Genomic DNA, 19,599 nt, shown 5'->3' with positions numbered 1-19,599 from the left:
GGAGCTGCAGTAGCCAAAAATTTAGACTACTAATTCATCAACCTTAGAGCTGATAACTTCCCAGTATTTATTTTGTTTGATTGTTCATTCACCCACCCACCCATCCATTCATTCATCCATCCATTGTGTATGAAAAAAATTACACAGAGAATCCCTGAAATAAATGAAGCAACTCAAATGGCTTGGCTTAAAAACAAGGTCTTTCCTCTTCATCCATGGGATCCCTCTTAAAGTGAGATTATCAGTGGTGAAAGTTAAGATGTCATTCAAACACTCTTGTGCTGAATCTCCCTGATCAGAATTGATCAAACTGAGCTCATCCCACTCTCATTTGCTTGCAAACATTCAGCCAGGTAGCAATCTGCAGCGACAGGTGTTCTTTCGCTTTCAAATTAGAAATGAAGAACAATTGTCACAGGGATTGTGACAAAGGAACTTATTAGCTTGCAGAAGTCAATACAGAATGAGCTTAACACATATGGTTCCTTTACCCTGAGCGGAGGGACTTTTGGTGTGGGCGCGATGGGAAAGCGCTGCAGTGGGCCCTGAAAAGGCAGCCTGGTGGGGCACTTTTCTGTCACATGGAGCTGTTTTTCGGGTGTCATCAGTGCCTCTTCAGGAATCTCTGATTTTCTCTTGAAAGCCCGGCTTCCAGTATCCATTTGTTCTGTGCAAGCGGCAGGAGTCTCCTTTGCAGAAATCTCCTGAGATTCTACTTCTGGGCTTGGTATAGTGCCAGCAATGGCTGCATTCTTTGGTTTGCTTGGAATTTGTCTCACCAGGGACTTCAGAAAAGCAGGCTGTGGTGTCATCTCTTTTAATTCCTCAACTCTGTTGGAAAGCTTCTCAGGAATCTGGCTGCTACTCTGGAAGGAGGCACCGTTGTCAGAAGAATTTACAAGCTCTTCTGGCTTAAAGATCTTGGGCTGCTCAATTTCCTCTCCTTTAGAGGCTGCTGTTATAGCTGGGAGAACCTGAACCTTTGGACCCACCAGAGAATTGGTCTGTTCTTTGTCAGGTACTGTTTTATGGACTACTATGCATTTCTGTAACTGAGGTGCTAGATTCCCAGCCTGTGCTTGATTCTGAACAGTAGGAATATAAGATGTCAATTGCTTGGACTCTTCAAGGCTTAAGCCGGAACTAGAAGACAGAAAGAGAAAGCAGAGACATTGGTAAGATATAAGGCAATTCTTCCCTGATCATTAAGCAGAGAGTGTCATTCAATAAAGAAATCTTTTGTTAGTGCCAACTTTTCACAGGGAAGCAACAAGTATTAAAGCCTGTCAGAATAGTAATAGGTTGGTTCTTGTTATATATACTGCTCACAAAAATAAAGTGAACACAAAAAGAAGACATCCTATAAGTTTGTGTTCCCTTTATTTTTGTGAGCAGTATATGTACCTAGGTCAAATAAATACCTAGTAGGTACATTTACAGCTTGATTTATGTTAATCTTTGCTAGTTTTTTGTGAGTTAATATGTTATTTGAATGACTTATGCAGGGAATGGGTTAAAGGAATGGGTTAAAGCAGTGGTTCTCAACCTGTGGGTTGCAACCCCTTAGGGGTCATCTAAGACCATCGGAAAACACATAATTACATATAATGCTTTAATTATGTTCAATTTGTAACAATGAAAATACATCCTGCATATCAGATATTTACATTACGATTCATAACAGTAGCAAAATTACAGTTATGACGTAGCAACGAAAATAATTTTATGGTTGGGGGTCACCACAACATGAGGAACTGTATTAAAGGGTCGCGGCATTAGGAAGGTTGAGAACCACTGGGTTAAAGCAATAGCTAGATTAGGAATGAATAGATACAGAGTGATAGAAGAAGAGAATGAAGCATAATGGAAAATCTCAAGTGACTGTCAAAGGAAAGGATCTTTTTCTTCATTATGAAAAAGCAGTAACTGAGGAGGACCAAAGCTGACATAGTAGATTAAAGGAGAAGAGACTAATCAGGGCCTTAAGGCAGGCAGTGGAGACCTCTTCCTTTAAAACTGCTGTAAGCTCCTTCTTCCCTCCCTCTGAAGTTGAAATGGCAGGAGGTGCTCCTATCCTGAGAGCCATATACCTTATAAAAAACAACACAGCAGAGATTTGCACTGCACTAGCCAACAGACCATTCTTTGAACAGAGAAGTTCTAGCTTTAGTATCTTATCAGCGATGGACATTCTACTCAAGAGACTACTCTTTCAACCCTCAACTGAAATATTAGACACCTTTCCAAAATTATTTAAAATATTTCTGGAATCAAATATTTAAAGTGCTTTGACTATTTGGATAATTCATTTCTGAATGGTGCAATACAAAGTAAAGCATTCCTCCAAAGCAGCCTCGAAGCAGTTGTATAGTTCAGAGACCAGGTCCACATACCATCAGCTCAAAAATCTCAGAAAGAAAAGAAAAAGGTATTTTGATCAGGTAAGGCAGGTTAAATCCTTACCTCTGACCATAATAGTTCTCAAAGAAGTGTTCTTTCCAAAGTTCCACTTTCTTCTCCTTTTCTAGTTCCTGCCGTAGTCTTAGCTGCATCTCTGGAGTGAACTCCCCTGCCACACACACAGAGCGGAAAAAAAGAAGTTAGCAAGATACAGAAATGTCTGCCTTTTCAAACTCAATTGCTGCCCTGATTTTCCAGAACATAAATATCACCAATCTTTTCAAAAGGTTCTTTTCTATTCATACCTTAGAAATAGCAACGGAGGTTATTTTTATTTCATTTATTGCTCTGGTCTCATGCTTCTTTGCACAAGTAATTCTTTCAATAAAAATCCGTTCATTCTCACCAACCTCTCTGAAACACCCTCAGAAACCTAGAGACCTGCCTCTGGATGTCCTCACCTTCTGACAGTCGCTCCTTCCATCCTTGCGCAGCAGAATTAAAGAATTCATTGTTGAGGGCAGAACTGCTAAGCTTCATCAAGCCATCCATTCCGATCTGAAAGACAAATGGGGTAGGATGAATAACAATATGCTGCCAAGTACTCAACTTTCCTCAGGAATTCATAAAATCAGGCAGATAAAGCTATGGGTTAATCCTAGAGTGGCCTAAAAGAAGGAACTCCTTGCACTTTATCTTTCTAGGGCAGTGCTTCTCAAATAGTGGGGCGCGCCCCCCCAGGGGGGGTGCGAGGCTCCGTAAAGGGGGGCTCGTTCGACCTCGGCAAATACTGTCATATTGGATTTCTAGATCGGATCATCCGACTCACTCGCAAGCGGCGTCCCACACAGCATTGGTTGCCTAGCAATTCTAGAGCTGAAGAGAGGGAGCAGCGCGGCGCGAACACTGAAGATTGTCCCAGCGCAGCCCCAGTAGCAGCCCGACGTGGAGGACAACATGACCGCCAACGCACATGACACATGCAAAGGACCCGATTGGATAGACATGATGCTCTATCCTGATTGGCCAAACCCGCCCGTGTGACTTTTAGACCCGGAAATCGGTCCTCTGTACAGAAAAATTTTTTTTAACAGGGATGAGAAGACAGGCGGAGAGAGAAGGAGATAAAAGAAAGTCTTCCGAAGGCTAAGACGAGGAAATAGGAAATATATTTTATATATTTTTGTTTTGCAGGTTAAAGTTTTTTTTTTATCATTGTGCTCCTTTAAATCTTTTCTGCTACAGTTAATAAAGCTATTTTTTGTTGTAAATTGATCCACATTTCTTTCTTTTTTTATTCTCATATACGTTAATAAGGATACAGTGTTATGCAGAGGTGTATTTATAACAATTTTATAGACAAATGATACTATTTACAGTCGCGCGGGGGGCGCGAAATGTTTTCTTCTTCCTAGGGGGGCATGACAGAAAATAATTGAGAAGCACTGTTCTAGGGTAAGATGGTCTCTGACAGGCCACTTTTAGCCTCTTCTGCCTTATAAATGATTTGAGAATGATTGTTCATTTGTGCAGAGACTTTGGGAACTGGGAAAAAAATGAGAATAAGAGCACAGTACAACAGTGTTTGTGCATATTGCATACATATAAAAAATACAATATATATGAAAGCATGCCCCCATCTGTCATAAGGGCATCAGGCATTCCCCATGAAGGCCTGGATATCCTATTAAAATATTTGGAGATGTATATACATAGCTATGGGAATAACTGAATTGGCAAGCCTCTCAAAGTGGATTTGCACTTCTTTGCACTAAATGTCACAATCAAACCACAGTAAAAGTATTGAAGGTTAAGACTTTTCTCATTAAAAATGCCAATATTAGAGCACCAGGAGCCTAAAAGAAGATTATTTCCTTTTGCAGAGCTCTAAACTACCACAGGGAGCCAATAGAGAGTCAATTCTTGCTGTTACAAGATTATTTTAATTCTGGGCCAGAATTAAGCAGAAAACAAGATGAGTTTCACAAACTGAACACCCATTTGCTAACACAGAAGACCATTTTATTGAGTATTGGGAACACTGGGCCCTTACAGCCCAAGTTCTGCACAATAGCTCTGTTATATAAAACTGTAGGGAAAAGTTGACCCCTGACTTGTTTCCTCCCCTCCTCCATGGGCACACACCTGCCTGTCCACCTCTGGCAGTAGCAGGAGCAGCTTCTGCTGACATTCAATTGGTAGTCCCATGAATGTATGCTTGTTGATTAGAGCTCGCAGATTGGTGTTCACCAAGATGGATTCTGGGGTTTCTACATCGATTTCAGCACATTTTGTCCTCTTCAGCTGCCCTAATAAAAGAGAAAACAAAGATCATTATTAGAAAGAAGAGCTCTACCCATTTTGCTTCTGCTTCTCACAAAGAATGGGAAAGTCCCTATCCAGGACTGATACTTCAGTCTGGAAATCCACTCCACTTGACAAATCTTCTTAAATATGTTAATGTTATAGGACAACTCTTCCTCTACTACACAGAAAGAATGTTAAAGGAAATAAGATGGGTGGCAGCTCTCAAAGTCCACAACTACTGTAAGTCAGTGAAATCTCCAGGGATGCTAGAACTCTACCTTATTGAAGTGTTGCTTATGTGTAATTTCTAAAAATTGCTTCTGTGCAGTGCATTTCAGATATACCACTCATAATCCTTCACCAGAAAAGGTATAAGGAATATGAGTACAAAATATTTGAGCTTGGAATACTTTCTGTGAGCTAGAAAATCTCATCCTGAAAATAGAAATAGAAAATAGAAAAAGGAGAACTTCAAACACAAAGCATTTCGATTTTCCAACATTCTTTACTATTCTATTTGTACTTAGTTGCCTTGAATACTTCTTACTAGAAAGAAAGCTGGCATATAAGCTTAATAAACCTTAGTCTAATCCAACTTCATTAAATACTTCGTATATGACACATATTTAAAAAGTACTGACTGCTTTTAGCTTCATCCAGATTATATGGTAAAATTCACTGGTTTTAAACAAGCTATACAGCAATGTTATCTCAAACAGAGACTCACATGAGATAAACTGAATGAAGTGAAAACTCAGCTGTTCATTTAGCAGCTGCTCTTCTAGCGGGAAATAGAAAGCTAAGAAAACCCCACATATACAGACAGAAAGGCTTTTTTTCTAAACTTGTCCAATCCATTTTTGGTTTTTTGGGAATAATCAAAGCATTAAAAATTTAAAAATGAATAATGAAATACATTTTCAAATGTATTTATTTGTTTTATTATTTTATTCAAAATAACAATAAAAGTAAAATATTTCTAAATTTCACATCCTAATAAAGTGTCAGGCAATATTTTTTTTAAAAGAAAGCTGTTGTCTTACTTGCATGGAGCCTCTCAGATCTCTGGAATGGTTTCTTCCCAAGGATTGGCAAGGAAGGCTCAATTTTAACAGAGGGAGAAGAACTAGAAGTAGAATTCTGTGGGCTACTTGAATGTCCATCTGACTGTTTTCCTTCCCAAGCTGCAAAGAAAAGAATAATTAAACTTAATTGTTTTAACTGAATGTAACACTATCTAGCTTTAATAGTTCAGCAGCAAATTTAATGTTTTCTTTTGTAATTTTTGGAAACTTTAAGATTTCTATTGGTTATCTATACGAAATATGAATTGCAGCACAATGCAAAACCACAACAAATAAAAAGGACCAGAGGCAGATAACAAATTATTTGTGGTTTCTGTGTGCATGTGCTATAATAGTAAAAATTGAATTGGAAGTTTCCGTGAAGTATCTGCTTGAAAAGAAGCAGTCTGAGAAGCTGTTCAGTTAGCTATTCTGCACTGGCTTCTATATATAGCACATAGTTAAACAAGATAACTCAGTAACTTACAAAGTGCTGCTGATGCCTATACAGAGATTAACTTTAAAAATGTAATATTGTCAATAGTAAAATGTAATATTATCAATTATCAATATATATTAGCCATTGTGTAAACTTAATATGGAAACTAGATGGCCTAGAACAGGGGTTCTCAACCTTGGCAACTTTAAGACTTTTGGACTTCAACTCCCAGAATTCCTCAGCCAGCAAAGCTGACTGAGGAATTCTGGGAATTGAAGTCCACAAGTCTTAAAGTTGCCAAGGCTGAGAACCCCTGGCCTAGAAGAAGGGAAGGAGAGTTTCCTTCAAAAAGAATTAACTACTGACTTATTTCTCAAGTCTTCTGATGACAGTAGGCTAATTAAATATAAATCTATCTTGCTGTCATCAGAGGTCAAGGGTGATGAGCTGATTTTTGAGGAAAACAATTAGCAGTATTGTGAGGAGAAGGTGTGTCTGAAAAGGGCTCATACCGGCTTTTGCAGGAGCAGAATGGTTAGGAACCTTCACATGCTGCTGTAGGAGGTGGTGATTAGTTGATACAGGCACACTGGTTCGGCAATGATGCTGTTTCCGTTGCTTTTGCTTCAAGGCCTAATAAGAAAGTGAAATGTATACAGGAGTTTCTTAAGCTGAAAAATCTATACAGTAGTACAGAATTCCTTGTTCAGGAAAGCCTGCAGAGATGTAGAAATGGCTGGCTGACAGAACTACTGTTCTGTTACCATTTATTACATATTGCCCTTTACTGAAGATGGATTTTGGATCACCTACTGATTTCTTTTTATATAACAAATGAGACAGAAGACTGCAAAATAACATAATTTTCCTATTACCAGATTTGCAGACAAGATATTTTATCTTGTATCAAAGACATTCCCAAATTAATGCTTATGTTAAATATTTAGAAATGGGAAAATTTTCCTCCTTTGATACTTGGCAAAATATTTTGTCTTACAATGTTGCAAGATTAAAGGATAATCTGATTTCATTAATGATTAATGAGCACTAGCGAAATAATTTCCCAGTATCCAGATAATATCCAAGGCATTATCATAATTACAAAGAAGACCTTACTCAAAACATAGCTATCTTCTACAAAGTATGAACAAATCTGACCCATACAGACAGAGCAATTGCTCCAGGGGAATGTAAGGAAATAATATAATTTACATTATATTATATATAGGCCCTGCAACAAATACAATTCATAATTATGATTGAGAATGATCCATCACTAGAGGTTTTTAAGAAGAGATTGGGCAGCACTTTGTCTAAAATGATATAGTGTCTCCTCTAAGATCCCTTCTAACTCTGTTACTTTGTATTCTATTCTGTAGCTAGAGATAAGAAAGAAAATATAGCTTGGTATCTAAAATAAAAAGAAAAGAATTGCATTGACAGAATGAGATATCCTCCTAAAAAAAAAACCAACTGCTTGCATATTTCTGCAAAGCACTAAATAAAGGAAGTGAAAGGAAGTCTAAGAAATCACAGTCAAAACAGAAAACATCTCAAGAGAAAAATCCAAACAAATTTCAAAAGCTACGAAAAACATTCAGCATATAAAATGAGAAAATGTAATTTTCTTCAAAATTATATTGGAAATCTGATTATCTTAAGGAAACAATTACTGTGAAAGAAATGAGAAATGGGGAAAAAAACAGACCAATATGAAGAAAATGCTAGGTCATTTTGAGTCAGAACAAACACAGTCCCAGTGGAAAACCACCTATCTGAAAGGAAAAACATACCAAGCTGATTCATGAGACAAAAAGTAAACAAGGCAACTGAAATTAAGCAATAAATAAACCAAGGACAATTATAATTTATTTTTATTTTGGAAAAATATGAGAGCCAAGGATAAAGCAATAATTATTACTTCACAACTGTTCTGCAACTGAATGAAACACTTATTAGCTAACTCAGTAGGCTCAAGTTATCTGGCTAATAGCTAGAGCCTACTGCTGCAAAGAAATCTAGCATCCTGGTGGTTGTCATTTCCACAAAAAGTGATTTATAATTTTATGAAAAAATCCTAAGAAAAATTGCCTGTTCTTCCATGGCTTCAGTTTGAATAGAAGCTTTGTTTTATTACATATATTCTAGTTAACTTTTATCCTTGTATCCATATGCTCAATTATGTAGAATTTTTAGGAGAATGTAAATTGGAGCAAGGCATAGAGCCAATTTAACACAAAATTAGGTTAGGTTTTTAGTTCCAAGTAACATGCAGATAAGCACAAATTAAAGGTCAGATAAACAAATCACTATGCTCTCCCACTTACTTGTTTAAGTGCCTTTTTGCTGTGCTTCTGAGATGAAGAGATGATTTTACCTGGTGGGATAGAAGGAGATGGGCAGCCTGACTGTGGGGAGGACACTTGTGAAAGTCTGGCCGATACTGAAGAAGCAAGAACAGAAGATGACAAGATGATAAACAAGCATGCCACAAATAAAACCATTTGTTGCAAACATGGAAAACCAGATATCTGGAAATGTAATGCTGGAGCTCTGGAATAAACTCTGAGTATCCGAGAGTCATACGTCATACTTCTTGACTGCTCACTCAAAAAAAATCATTGATAAGGACCCCGAGGAGACCCTTTCTGTAAGTGGCCAGAATGTCCTCTTAAAGGGCATCATTTAATGGAAAATGTCACAGGGCCGATTTCATCAAGAATGGCAACCGGTGCTCAGGCGCTTAAAGGTTTGAGGAAGAGAGAAAACAGAGGCAGGGCCATGCCAAGTACACTAGTGGGAATGGAAATATCTGTGCTTTTTACTGGGTTTGTCTTTTAAACTTATCTTAATTTTATTTTAGGAATTATATTTACTCAAAATTGGACTATAGGAGCCACAATATGGTTTCCTGATGTTTTGCAGATTCACTAAACTTTATCTCATAAATGTCAAAAATGGGGGGGGGGGTTATTAGAGGTTTTAGGACAGAAAAAGCAGCTTCCCAGAGTCAAATCACTTCCATCCTCGCCCTTCAAATCTCCCCAAACTCATCCCTAAAATCTGACCACTGTAATTTGATCTCAGGGTGCCACAAAGAATTGACACTGCCCATTCAGTGTTCAAGAAAATTTCTGTGAGTGTTACATGGGACATGGACGAGGAATAGGTCTATTCCATGGGTAGGGAACCTTGGCTCTTTTATGACTTGTGGACTTCCAGAATTCCTGAGCCAGTCCACGAATCATAAAAGAGCCAAGGTTGCCTACCCATAGTCTATTCAATAGCAGTCTCCTTTCTTTGAAACACTCTGCCACCAGAGGTATGGATGGCCCCTACTATAAAGCAGTGATGATTCACCAGACGTTTGGTCTTCAAACCAATTCCAGTCATGGAGCATCTATGAGATTTTCCCTTAGGGTATTAAGGTTTTTAACAATGTAAATGCTGTACACTTCTTTTTTCCTTTATGTGTATGCTTTTTTTGTATCCAGCCTAGAGTTTTGAAAGCTGTAAGTATCATTCATAATTAAACAAACGTAAGCAATAAAGTCCATATTTTCTTTATGACAAATAATTGGCCTATTACTGTAAAGGAGTCCAATGAACCAAGAGCAAGAAGAGACTAGAAATGATTTGAAAATAAGATGTTGTACGATCCATGATTTTAAATCATTTTATATATAATTTCCATTCCATTCCAAGAAGTCCAGTAGAATAATATTCCCCTATCACCCATAAGACTATAAGAAGGCAGAACTAATGTTCTGAAATTGTTTATTAGTTACTGGCATTTGAACAGTAGACTGGCTAGTCACAGAGCCACATGGCCTTAGTCCCCATGACACTGAATTAGTTATTTATTACAAAGGTTTCTATGCTGCTGCAATCTATTTTTTTATCAAAACAATTTTTATTAGTTTTCCATTTTACACCAACACAGCTTAAGAATCCACATGGAAACATGGTGATCCATTTTTTTAAAAAACAAGCAATAACATAATACATATATACCCAGTATTTCTTAAAAATTTCCCTCTCTATTTAGAATATTATAATCAAATTAATACATTTTCAAATGAATTCATTCATTACTATATCTAACCATTAACTACATTAATCAATAAAAATTTTAATCTATAAAACTACATTTCTTAAGAACATTATAATCAAGTCAATATCTTTCTAAAACCAATTCATTCACTAATATAACATTTCATCCAAATTATATAATTAAAAATAAACTAACATTTTCTGTCTATTTATGTTATTATAGGCTTATTAAAACATTTCTAAAACAAATTTTCATTGAATATGTCACTCTATATGAATTTCATTAATCAATAAAAGTTTACAAACTCATTTTCCATCCCAAAAATCCTGTATTATGCTTTCTTAATTTTACAAATATTTAATCTTAAACTAACATATTCATTTACTATTCAGGTGCCCCAATTGTTTTTTTTAAGCATTATTAACTCCAAAAATAAATTCTTCTCTTTCTCATCAATCTTCTGTTGTTTTTCACTATGTCTCTAAATCTCCAATAATTAATTCCATCATTTCACATATTTCAGTTCTTTTCTCATTATACCATCTCTAGTAATAAAAACATATGAAGCCCTTTTAACAAAATCCAAGTCCAACTCAATCCAAATCGCTGTAAGACCTTTACCACATTATTATAATCAGATTTAATATTTGTATCTTATTCTGGGTTTCTTTCTAGTCCAAACAGGTTTCCATAATTGGGCCTCCGTCTGCCACACTATACACTCCAAAAAGAAAGCTCCCCTTATACATTTTGTTAAAATAGTATAAAAGTTGAAATTAATCTGAATGACTCGTAGCAGAACATCATTTCCCCTTTCTTTTAACATTAAGTAAATTTCACTTAAAATCCTTTCTTTTATATTGTCCTCTTTAATCACATATTTCTCTTCTTCCCATGTTTTTTTCTCTATCTCAAATTCAAATGGCATCTGCAAACCAACTTGTCCTTCTGAAACAAGATCGTCCAGTTCCTTATCATAAGTCCTTTGTCCATTGATATCAAATCTTTTTTCCAAAATCAACTGATTATCCAGCTGTGGATTTACTTCTTCCACCTCGATAAGCAGGGCACAAGCCTCTTGTGTATAGACTGATGTTTCACTTAGTCCTTGTCTTTTGCCTTGTTGAAACAAAGAAATCTCCTTTGAACAAGCAATTATCTTCTCCGTATTTTCCAAAATTTTGTCCAAAATATATTTATAAGTAATATCTACACCCGTTTCCTCCATCTTTATTATCTTTCAAATCCTTATCCTTTTAAAGGAGATTGTATATAAAAAATGATCACAATATCCATCTCCTTCCAGTTTCCTTGCCTTTTTCCTTTGTACAAAATAAAAGCTTTCCCAGCGAAGAAAAGGTAGCAAGTTCAATGAATAAATTTGTCAGAGTGTCAAGGTAAAAGCTTACAGTATTCTCCAAATATTATAAAAAACTTTCTTGAGGCTCCCAATCTCCAAAGATAAAATCAACAACAAAACAAAAATAAATTTAATTCTTTGTGTCTCTCTTACCACATTTAAAAAGCCACTTCACCAGGAAAGGGAGTAATTCCAAAGAAAAAAAAACTTTTCACAGGCATAAAGAAAATAGAGGTAAAAGGAAAGTCTCACCGAGTTCTCCACGGTGGGTCTGTTTGCTTAGCTGATCTTGTGGCTTGCGGTTGGCGCAGCTAAATGATCAGCCATTTTACTGGCCGATCTTTACCCTGTTGGCCCAAAGGAGATACTCGGTGCACAGAGGATGCCACCGCTCCTCTGCAACTATCCGAGAGCCTCCTCGACAGAAGACGCTCCTCCAGAGCGTCTTTTCGACCCTCTAAGGAGTCTACCGGCAGGGGAAACTTGATCGGCGAAGGGACGACTCTCTTCGTTCGACCGCACCACCGCGAACCGTAACTGGAAACCCTATGCTGCTGCAATCCATTGACTGGCTGCTTACAAAACCTAAGTATTTTAAGTAAGGTTACAAGTATACAACATAGCGAGAGTACAGACACATGCACACATATACACACACAAACACGCCGCCACCACCAAAAGAAAAAAACCCAACAATTTCAATCATATACTTCCACTAATTCCTTCCTCATTTCTTTGGGAGAACATTCCTTCTCCATGGGCCCTTTTAAACAGCAAGATGTTTAGAATAATAATCAAGTAATTATCCAGGATAATAATAGAAGAATTCAGCTCCAGGGGAAAGCTGCTCCAAAGAAGAGGAGGTTATCACCAAGAAGACCCATATCTAAGGTGACCTTGGCTTGTACTCTGGAAGTCACCTGGCAACAAGTCCAGCTCCCATCACTTCTGTTCCAGATACATGTTAAGGGTAAACAACAGCCCCTGGTTTTTCAATATTTGCATATCAGAAACAAATGTAATTTTCATTGGGTACCAGAAGTGTTCATGTAGCTAACTGAAAAACTCAGTGATGGACATTAGGTCTATGTAAAGCTTTAGATCTCCTTGTATCACTGATACAAGCAGACACTCAAAGAAGCAATTACTGATAGACAATAAGTGTCATCTAATGATAGGAAAGCTATTTGACTGGTGATGTTACCCAGGAGGGTAATGAAACATCTGCAAGCAAACAACCAAGCTCCGAGAGCACCAAGGATTCTGCTGTTGACCTTCTGAACTGATACCTGAAGGAGGACTAAGAAATGGAAACTCAATCAAGATAATCTCCTGGAGAAGAAAGAAACCAGTTGTGGAATAGGTAAAACTGTTATCAGTTCTTGCCTGTGGAATCTTATTACATCAATTTTGTATGTTTGTAAAAGCACAACCTATACATCCTAATAAAACAAATAAAATAAAAATATAACAAAACTGGAAAGATAGTCCAGGTTTGTAAAGGTCAGTCATCTGATTGAAATAACAAACATCTATGGATACAGTGCATTTATAGCTTTCAATAGAGTGGTATTGATCTCTGAAATAAAAGAAGGGAGGTCCCTAATGCCCTTTAAGAAAAACACCAAGTGTTTTTACACCAAATATAAACCTGGACTATATTTCCAAAGTATCTTATTTTCTAGAGCACTCTCACCTACAAGCATTTTATAAATGGATGAGACTCAATTCTGAATGTTTCTATACTGTCCCTTGCTCTTAATGTACAGCAGGGGTGTCAAACTGCCACCCCGCGGGCTGGACGCGTCATCGGGAAACCACACCCACCCCATTTCCAGCAATGGTGAAAAAGCTCCAATACATTGCGCGATGTCACATGACGTCACAAGTTTGACATGTCTGGTGAGTGCAGCAGCTCCCAACCTTTTGGGCACCAGGGACCAGTTCCATGGAAAGAGGTTTTTCCGTGGACTGGAGGGGGCATGGTTTTGCGTGCTGCCTGCATTCTGCAGATGGGGCTTCTTTTATTTGTGTGGCCCGGTTTCTGGCATGCCGCGACCTGGTGCCGGTCCATGGACCAGGGGTTGGGACCCCTGCTCTAGGGACTCATCTGAAACAGCAATATAAATCTCCAAGTATAGTCCAAATTCATCATTTGGCTACCCAGTTCAAATACATTGCAACTAGTTTCTATAACATCTATTCAACAATTAACTCTGTTTGTATTTTCTGATTTGGATTACACTATTCTTCTAACTTTCCAGCTGCATATGGATACATGACTAGAAACTACCCCTTTGTGAACTGTCCAAAGACTTTCCATGAGTCAGAATCTTCTGGGTGCAAAGCAGACTCTAAAGCAGTGGTTCTCAACCTGTGGGTCGGGACCCCATTTAGGGTCGAATGACCATTTCACGGGGGTCGCCAAACAACACAGTCCGCCATTTTTTCCCCTTTTCCCTAGCTGTCCTACTCCCTCTTATTGGTGGCCACACCCACTTGGGGGTCACCACAACATGGGGAACTGTATTATGGGGTCACGGCATTAGAAGAGTTGAGAACCACTGCTCTAAAGCATTTCACTGCCTAGATTCAGAGTTGTAGCAGCATTAAAACAAATAGCAATCATGATGAACAAAAGCCTTTCTACTAGTGCGAGTTAAAAAATATTAATTCAGATTTCTGAAAATTGGAAAACTCTAATTGATCAACTGACCACAGCCCATATCAGTAATTGACTCAGAAAAATAATCCACATATGCATTCTCTCTTTTTTCTAATATTCAGTTAGCATGAAGTTGTTCAGAGAGTTGCTAGCTCTATTAAATGCTAGCTCTTTAATTAAACAGCCATAGGTTTTATCTGGAATCATAAAGAATTTCCTTTCCTTCCAATATGAATAGCATTCACTGCAACATATTGTGGGAAAAATTATCTAAGTTCACTTCAAGATAGAGAAATGTAGTCTTACCTTGCAAACGAATCTCATTTGTGGACATGATTACAGCACCCAGTAAAAACTTACAATCTGGATTTGTACCTGCTTTGGGGTCTTGCAGGAACACAGAAAAAGAAATTGCAACCTTAGCTATTAACCCCCCCCCCCCCCGCCCCATGATTGGATAGGCCTAAAAATATGGGGCTTGCCTATGTTATATTAGTTTTTGCCTATGCTGTTTCAGAAAACTTTATTTTTGTACATATAAGGAAGTAGTTTGCTGATATGATCTGAAAAGACTTCCTGTTTTGTACATATATACATAATGATGATGATGCATTAAGCTAAATTGCAAAGCTCAACAAAGCCAGTCCTCTTTCCTCAAAGGATACAAAATTCAAAGTGCAGATACTCTAGTTCCACTTCTTCCCAGTGAAGAAATAAAGTATTTAAAAGAGAGTCCAAGTCTGTCAGGCCTTGGCCTTTTAGGTTTGCTTCCTGAGCTCTGTTCAAGTGCTTACAATTATGCAAGATTTTTAACTGCATCCAACCACATTTAAAAGCTGTATTACACCTTAAAAGAACAAAAGGGGATGTAATAGTTCCAAAGGAGTAAAATAACTATCAAGATTATTTTTGCAACAACTCAAGCAAGTGAAGTCAGAGTATTTTTCTTTTGAGTTTTTGAATGGAATAAAAGGACAAATACAGCAATTCTTTTTGCCAGTCTCTATATTTTATACTATGTGAAGCCAATTTTCCTACAGTTTTTGAATTATCAAACCAATACTAAAGAAGTCTCAGTGACCTGTACTGGTTTTGCACCAAATGCAGATATTCAGAGGATACATTAGGAAATATAGTTTGAGCTTCTTTAGACATTTTGTGTAATTTTTCTAACAATAAGAACAACTTGTAAGTAAGGACTACTATGAGCATAATTCTATGAAGCTCACATTACATTATTTTTACCGCTTTTAAAGGCCTTGGTCAATAATGGAAAGGGAAACAAATCTGCCTTTACTTTTTCCTGGAACTTGTCAATCGACAGGACTGGCCACAAAAACATTCAACTTGCCACTGGTCTGAAAGATCCAGCTTCTAATCTAAAGAAACTCAAAAGAGCAGCCAGTTTTCTCCAGGCCTTTGCAACATCTTCTCATGGAGATTTGCAACTAATGAAATATGCTTTTGGAAATTTAGTTTCCATTGTAGCCTGCCAAAACCCTAATATATCTGTTCAAAGATAGCTGCTTCTAGGAGATTTCAATTCCCCCTCCATACGTTTATAAGAGACCTCTTCTGTTTTATTGCAAAGAAAACTACATGGATATATCCATGAAGTCACCAGAGACAAATATGACTCAAAGAAAACTTTACTACTATGTATTTGTAGACTCCCCTTTAAATAATTTTATATGGTCATGCATTAAAGTATAGTTTTGCATGTTTTATATAACATTACACTCAATTCCTTACCTAATACTTTGTTTGAAATTATACATATTGATTTTATTTGCTTGTACACTCGCAACTCATGGCAACTGAAAGTAGCATTAAAAACAAAAGAATGCCGTTAAAACCCTGAAACTGCAATTAAGTGCTTAAAATTGGTATGCCTGGCTGAGGAATTCTGGGAGTTGAAGTCCATGAGTCATAAAGGGGCCGAGTTTGAAGACCCCTGTAATAAATAGTTTCAAATATGCTGGTGCCAGCCCATCAACCAGGCAATATTTAACTGTCAAATGTACTGCAGAAAAGTTTGGTCTTGGCAGTTTTACAAAAATGCACCAAAATTGGTACAAACTGGACTTCCAAGGGGAGGACTAAAATATTGAGCTGCACAGAAATATCCAGGCTCATCTCTCCTATATGGGGAACATTTAGCATCCCCAACTGGGATGAACATACTGAATATGAAATAGTTCTTTTTGAAGAAGGTGGTCCCACAAGTATCTTCTCTTGCAGCCACTACTTTGAATAGTATTTGTAAATCTATTGAAAGTCAATGCTTAATGTTATACAGCTGCAGCAGTTCTCGCTTCCAAGCATGTGGATACTTGCATTTGTACTAGCTGCAGTTTCTGGTTAATCTTCAAAGGAAGCCCCATGTACAGCATGATCCAGCAATGCATCCTGTGATGAGGAAAACATGGGTTATTGTTGCTAGGGGTCCTGCTCCAGGAATGGCTGCAGCTGGCCTATCAGCTGAAGTTGTGCAAAGGTCACAGCCTCTACCTGCAAATTTGACAAAAGGACATACAAACCTATTCTTTCAACGGGGATGGAACACCACTCATGGTTAAAACCTGAGCAGATAGAATGCCAAATGATTTTTAGACAAATAGTTCATCCAGCCTGTTTCTTCCATCCAGGTTATCAGAACCTCCCAGCACTGGATCAAGAATTATTCTGCATCTTTGGCTTTGTCCAAGAAGGTAAGACACAGTTTGGTATCAATGGCATACTTATCCAGCACCTTTTCGTATAGATGTTAAAAATTAGGAATCAGACAGAGCATGCGCCAGTTCCACTTCTTGCATTACTACTACCGGTAGTGTCTATTTAGGAAGGAGGAACTATTGTAAAACATGTATCCAATTCTCACAGTTCATCCAGAAGTTTATCATAATTAATGCTACAAAATGCCACTTAAAAGGACAATAAGACCAGGAGGGGACACTCTCTGTATCCATGTTCTGAGATAATCCACCAAAGTCATCTATCCATTTCTGTTCTATTCATGGCCTGAAAAAGGCCCAAATAGTACACTTCATCTAGTGCATTTATAATTGAAGCCACACCACTTTCTCAACAGTTATTCCTAAGAAGGAAAGATCCAAGGAAGGCTTCCTCGGAAGAAACCACAATTCATTCTTGAAAGCATCTAGTACATCTTCCCCTAAGAAAGCACTGACTACTTCTTAGATCCAATTGAAGGAGCCAAGTGTTGGAATAAGCCATAAGTTCATAATAAAAGGCATTTATTTATCAGAAATCTACAAACTGAAATAAATCCCAGATAACATTGTAACATTTTCCAGTTATCATTTCATATTCTGCCTGGGAAGTCAAAACTTTAGCAAACTTGAGTAGCTTCATTAGAAAAATGTTGTGAAAATGTGGTCAGTATTATCTGCCATATCAACATTATCAAGAATTCATAGTTGAAACAATCCAAGACAATTTTGTTTTCTTTTTATGATCCCTTTTATCATGGTGGAGTCAGACAAACTGAATGGAGCTGAGTGTTTACTGGCCAGATGCCCTTCCTGACACCTATGTGGAGTTTGCAGCAGATATTTTCTCTTTGCGCCCTGATAGAGAAACATCTGTCGCTGCTAGGATTGAACTCTCAACCTTCTGAATGGGAGACAAGCATCTTCGTCTCTAGGCCACTACACCACTCTAAACAACCAAGAGAATAAAGATCTTTTATCATGGAAAAAATAAGGGATCTGACTTTTTATTCAAACTACTGTAGCTACCTCAGACTATTGTTCTTGAGGCTCCCTTAGCCTGTGTTCAGACAGTAAATTTATTTATTAAACAATTTTATATAGCTGCCCAACTCACACACAGTTACTCTGGGTAGCGTATAGCATTAAAAATCTACAGTTAAAAATCTACAATTTAAACACACCCCCCCCATCCTTCTGCTACTCCTTCTGCTACTACAAATAGGGCAGCATACTCAACATATTTGGCTAGAAGGCATATTTAATAGCAGTTTTGCTGTTCAGGGTTATGAACTCACAGGTTTAGACTGCTATCATTTTGAAAATGCTGATATACAGTTATAGCTATCTTCTCAAAAACAAGCAGTAGCTTGTCATAGAAGTTTGCTCTGGAATGGAATGTGACTCTCAGAAACCTAAAACTCTTCCACTTCGGCTTAACTAGAAGAACCGCATATGACTCAAACTATCTCAATACATGAATTTTCACTATCATCTTGTCTTTATGAATACACTGGAAATTCTATAAAATCAGAGAATGAAGCAACTTACTTTTCTATCTTCTATTCATCTATTAATTCCCCATGTAAAAATCCAATATAGTAGGAGGGTTGTGAGCCATGAGTTTAACTGCTTTCTAGATATTCTTGTATTGCATGAAGCTAAGGAAGGAAGGCCAGATATAAAATTTTATACAATATCCCTAAAGGAATACTGAAGTGTGACTGTATGTAAGAAATCAGGACAATTGTGGACATCTCAATACTCCAATTATTAAGAGTGATTGTAAACTTATTTTCACACAATGCATTCAAGTGGAGGCTGTATAGTAGAGATCCAAATCTATCCAACAATATTTTAATTATGTATCAAGGGGCATAAAAATATTTCTGAGTCCTGGAAGTATTATGTTTTATTGAATTGTATGATGATCCATAAGTATATTTCTTTCATGCGTGTGCTACTGAAAGAATTACACCAAACTTTATAAACTAATCCAGCTAAACAATAATTGCCACTGTTGATATGCATAGCTTAGCAATACTGCAATTGAAACTACTTTATAGTGTTTGGAATATTGAATACAATCGGTGTGACTATATTGGATCCTTCATGCACTTTCCATCTATCCCAAGTTATGAATGATAAAATGGTGTCCTTGACAACTGCAAGCTCCTTGGGTCAGGGAAGACAAACTATCAAGTATACTCTTACTGAGAAAAAATAATAATTTTGAGACCTTTTTGACATATACTGGGAGAGATCCCATTCTAATTCTTGGCACGTTAATTTTATTACCAAGCCTCAAAACAGTTAGCAATCTGTAACTGAAGCAAGACTTAATAAAGCAATCCTCTCCAGAGCCACATGCTAACTTGAAAGTCGTATACTCTGCTGACACTTCTTCCTGTATTACATCCCCTTTGAACTTTCAACAATTTTCAGTTAAAATATCAGAATAGGACTGAGATGCAACCATGGTGGTTAAAATACTCCAGTTTAGCAGTTTAAATTTAAGAAATTTGCTCAGTAGGTTCTTTATATAATTCTTTTATGTACAAAAGTTAATGGAACAAGA

The 19,599-nt window shown here is 37.3% G+C and overlaps 1 protein-coding gene across 3 annotated transcripts in view; it reads right to left on the bottom strand.

Annotated features, from left to right (window-relative positions):
- Positions 1 to 19,599, bottom strand: part of ASXL2 (ASXL transcriptional regulator 2) — an 81,549-nt gene that overhangs the window by 9,809 nt on the left and 52,141 nt on the right. For 2 of the 3 annotated variants that reach the window (XM_039346058.1, XM_039346059.1), the window contains 7 exons: positions 8,538 to 8,653; positions 6,723 to 6,843; positions 5,751 to 5,891; positions 4,546 to 4,709; positions 2,862 to 2,958; positions 2,464 to 2,569; positions 492 to 1,143 (listed from right to left, as the gene is read on the bottom strand). In XM_039346058.1, coding sequence (XP_039201992.1) covers positions 492 to 1,143; positions 2,464 to 2,569; positions 2,862 to 2,958; positions 4,546 to 4,709; positions 5,751 to 5,891; positions 6,723 to 6,843; positions 8,538 to 8,653 — 1,397 coding nt within the window. Of the gene's footprint in view, positions 1 to 491; positions 1,144 to 2,463; positions 2,570 to 2,861; positions 2,959 to 4,545; positions 4,710 to 5,750; positions 5,892 to 6,722; positions 6,844 to 8,537; positions 8,654 to 14,595; positions 14,707 to 19,599 lie in introns of those variants that run through there. The other variant, XM_039346060.1, reaches the window with a different exon arrangement.

This window comes from Crotalus tigris, unplaced genomic scaffold (genome assembly GCF_016545835.1).
Source record: "Crotalus tigris isolate CLP2741 ecotype Arizona unplaced genomic scaffold, ASM1654583v1 scf7180000017987.690289119674:8195010, whole genome shotgun sequence".
Lineage (NCBI taxonomy): Eukaryota > Metazoa > Chordata > Lepidosauria > Squamata > Viperidae > Crotalus > Crotalus tigris.
Note: the sequence above shows the minus strand (reverse complement) of the source record. Positions and strands in the feature narration are given on the sequence as shown.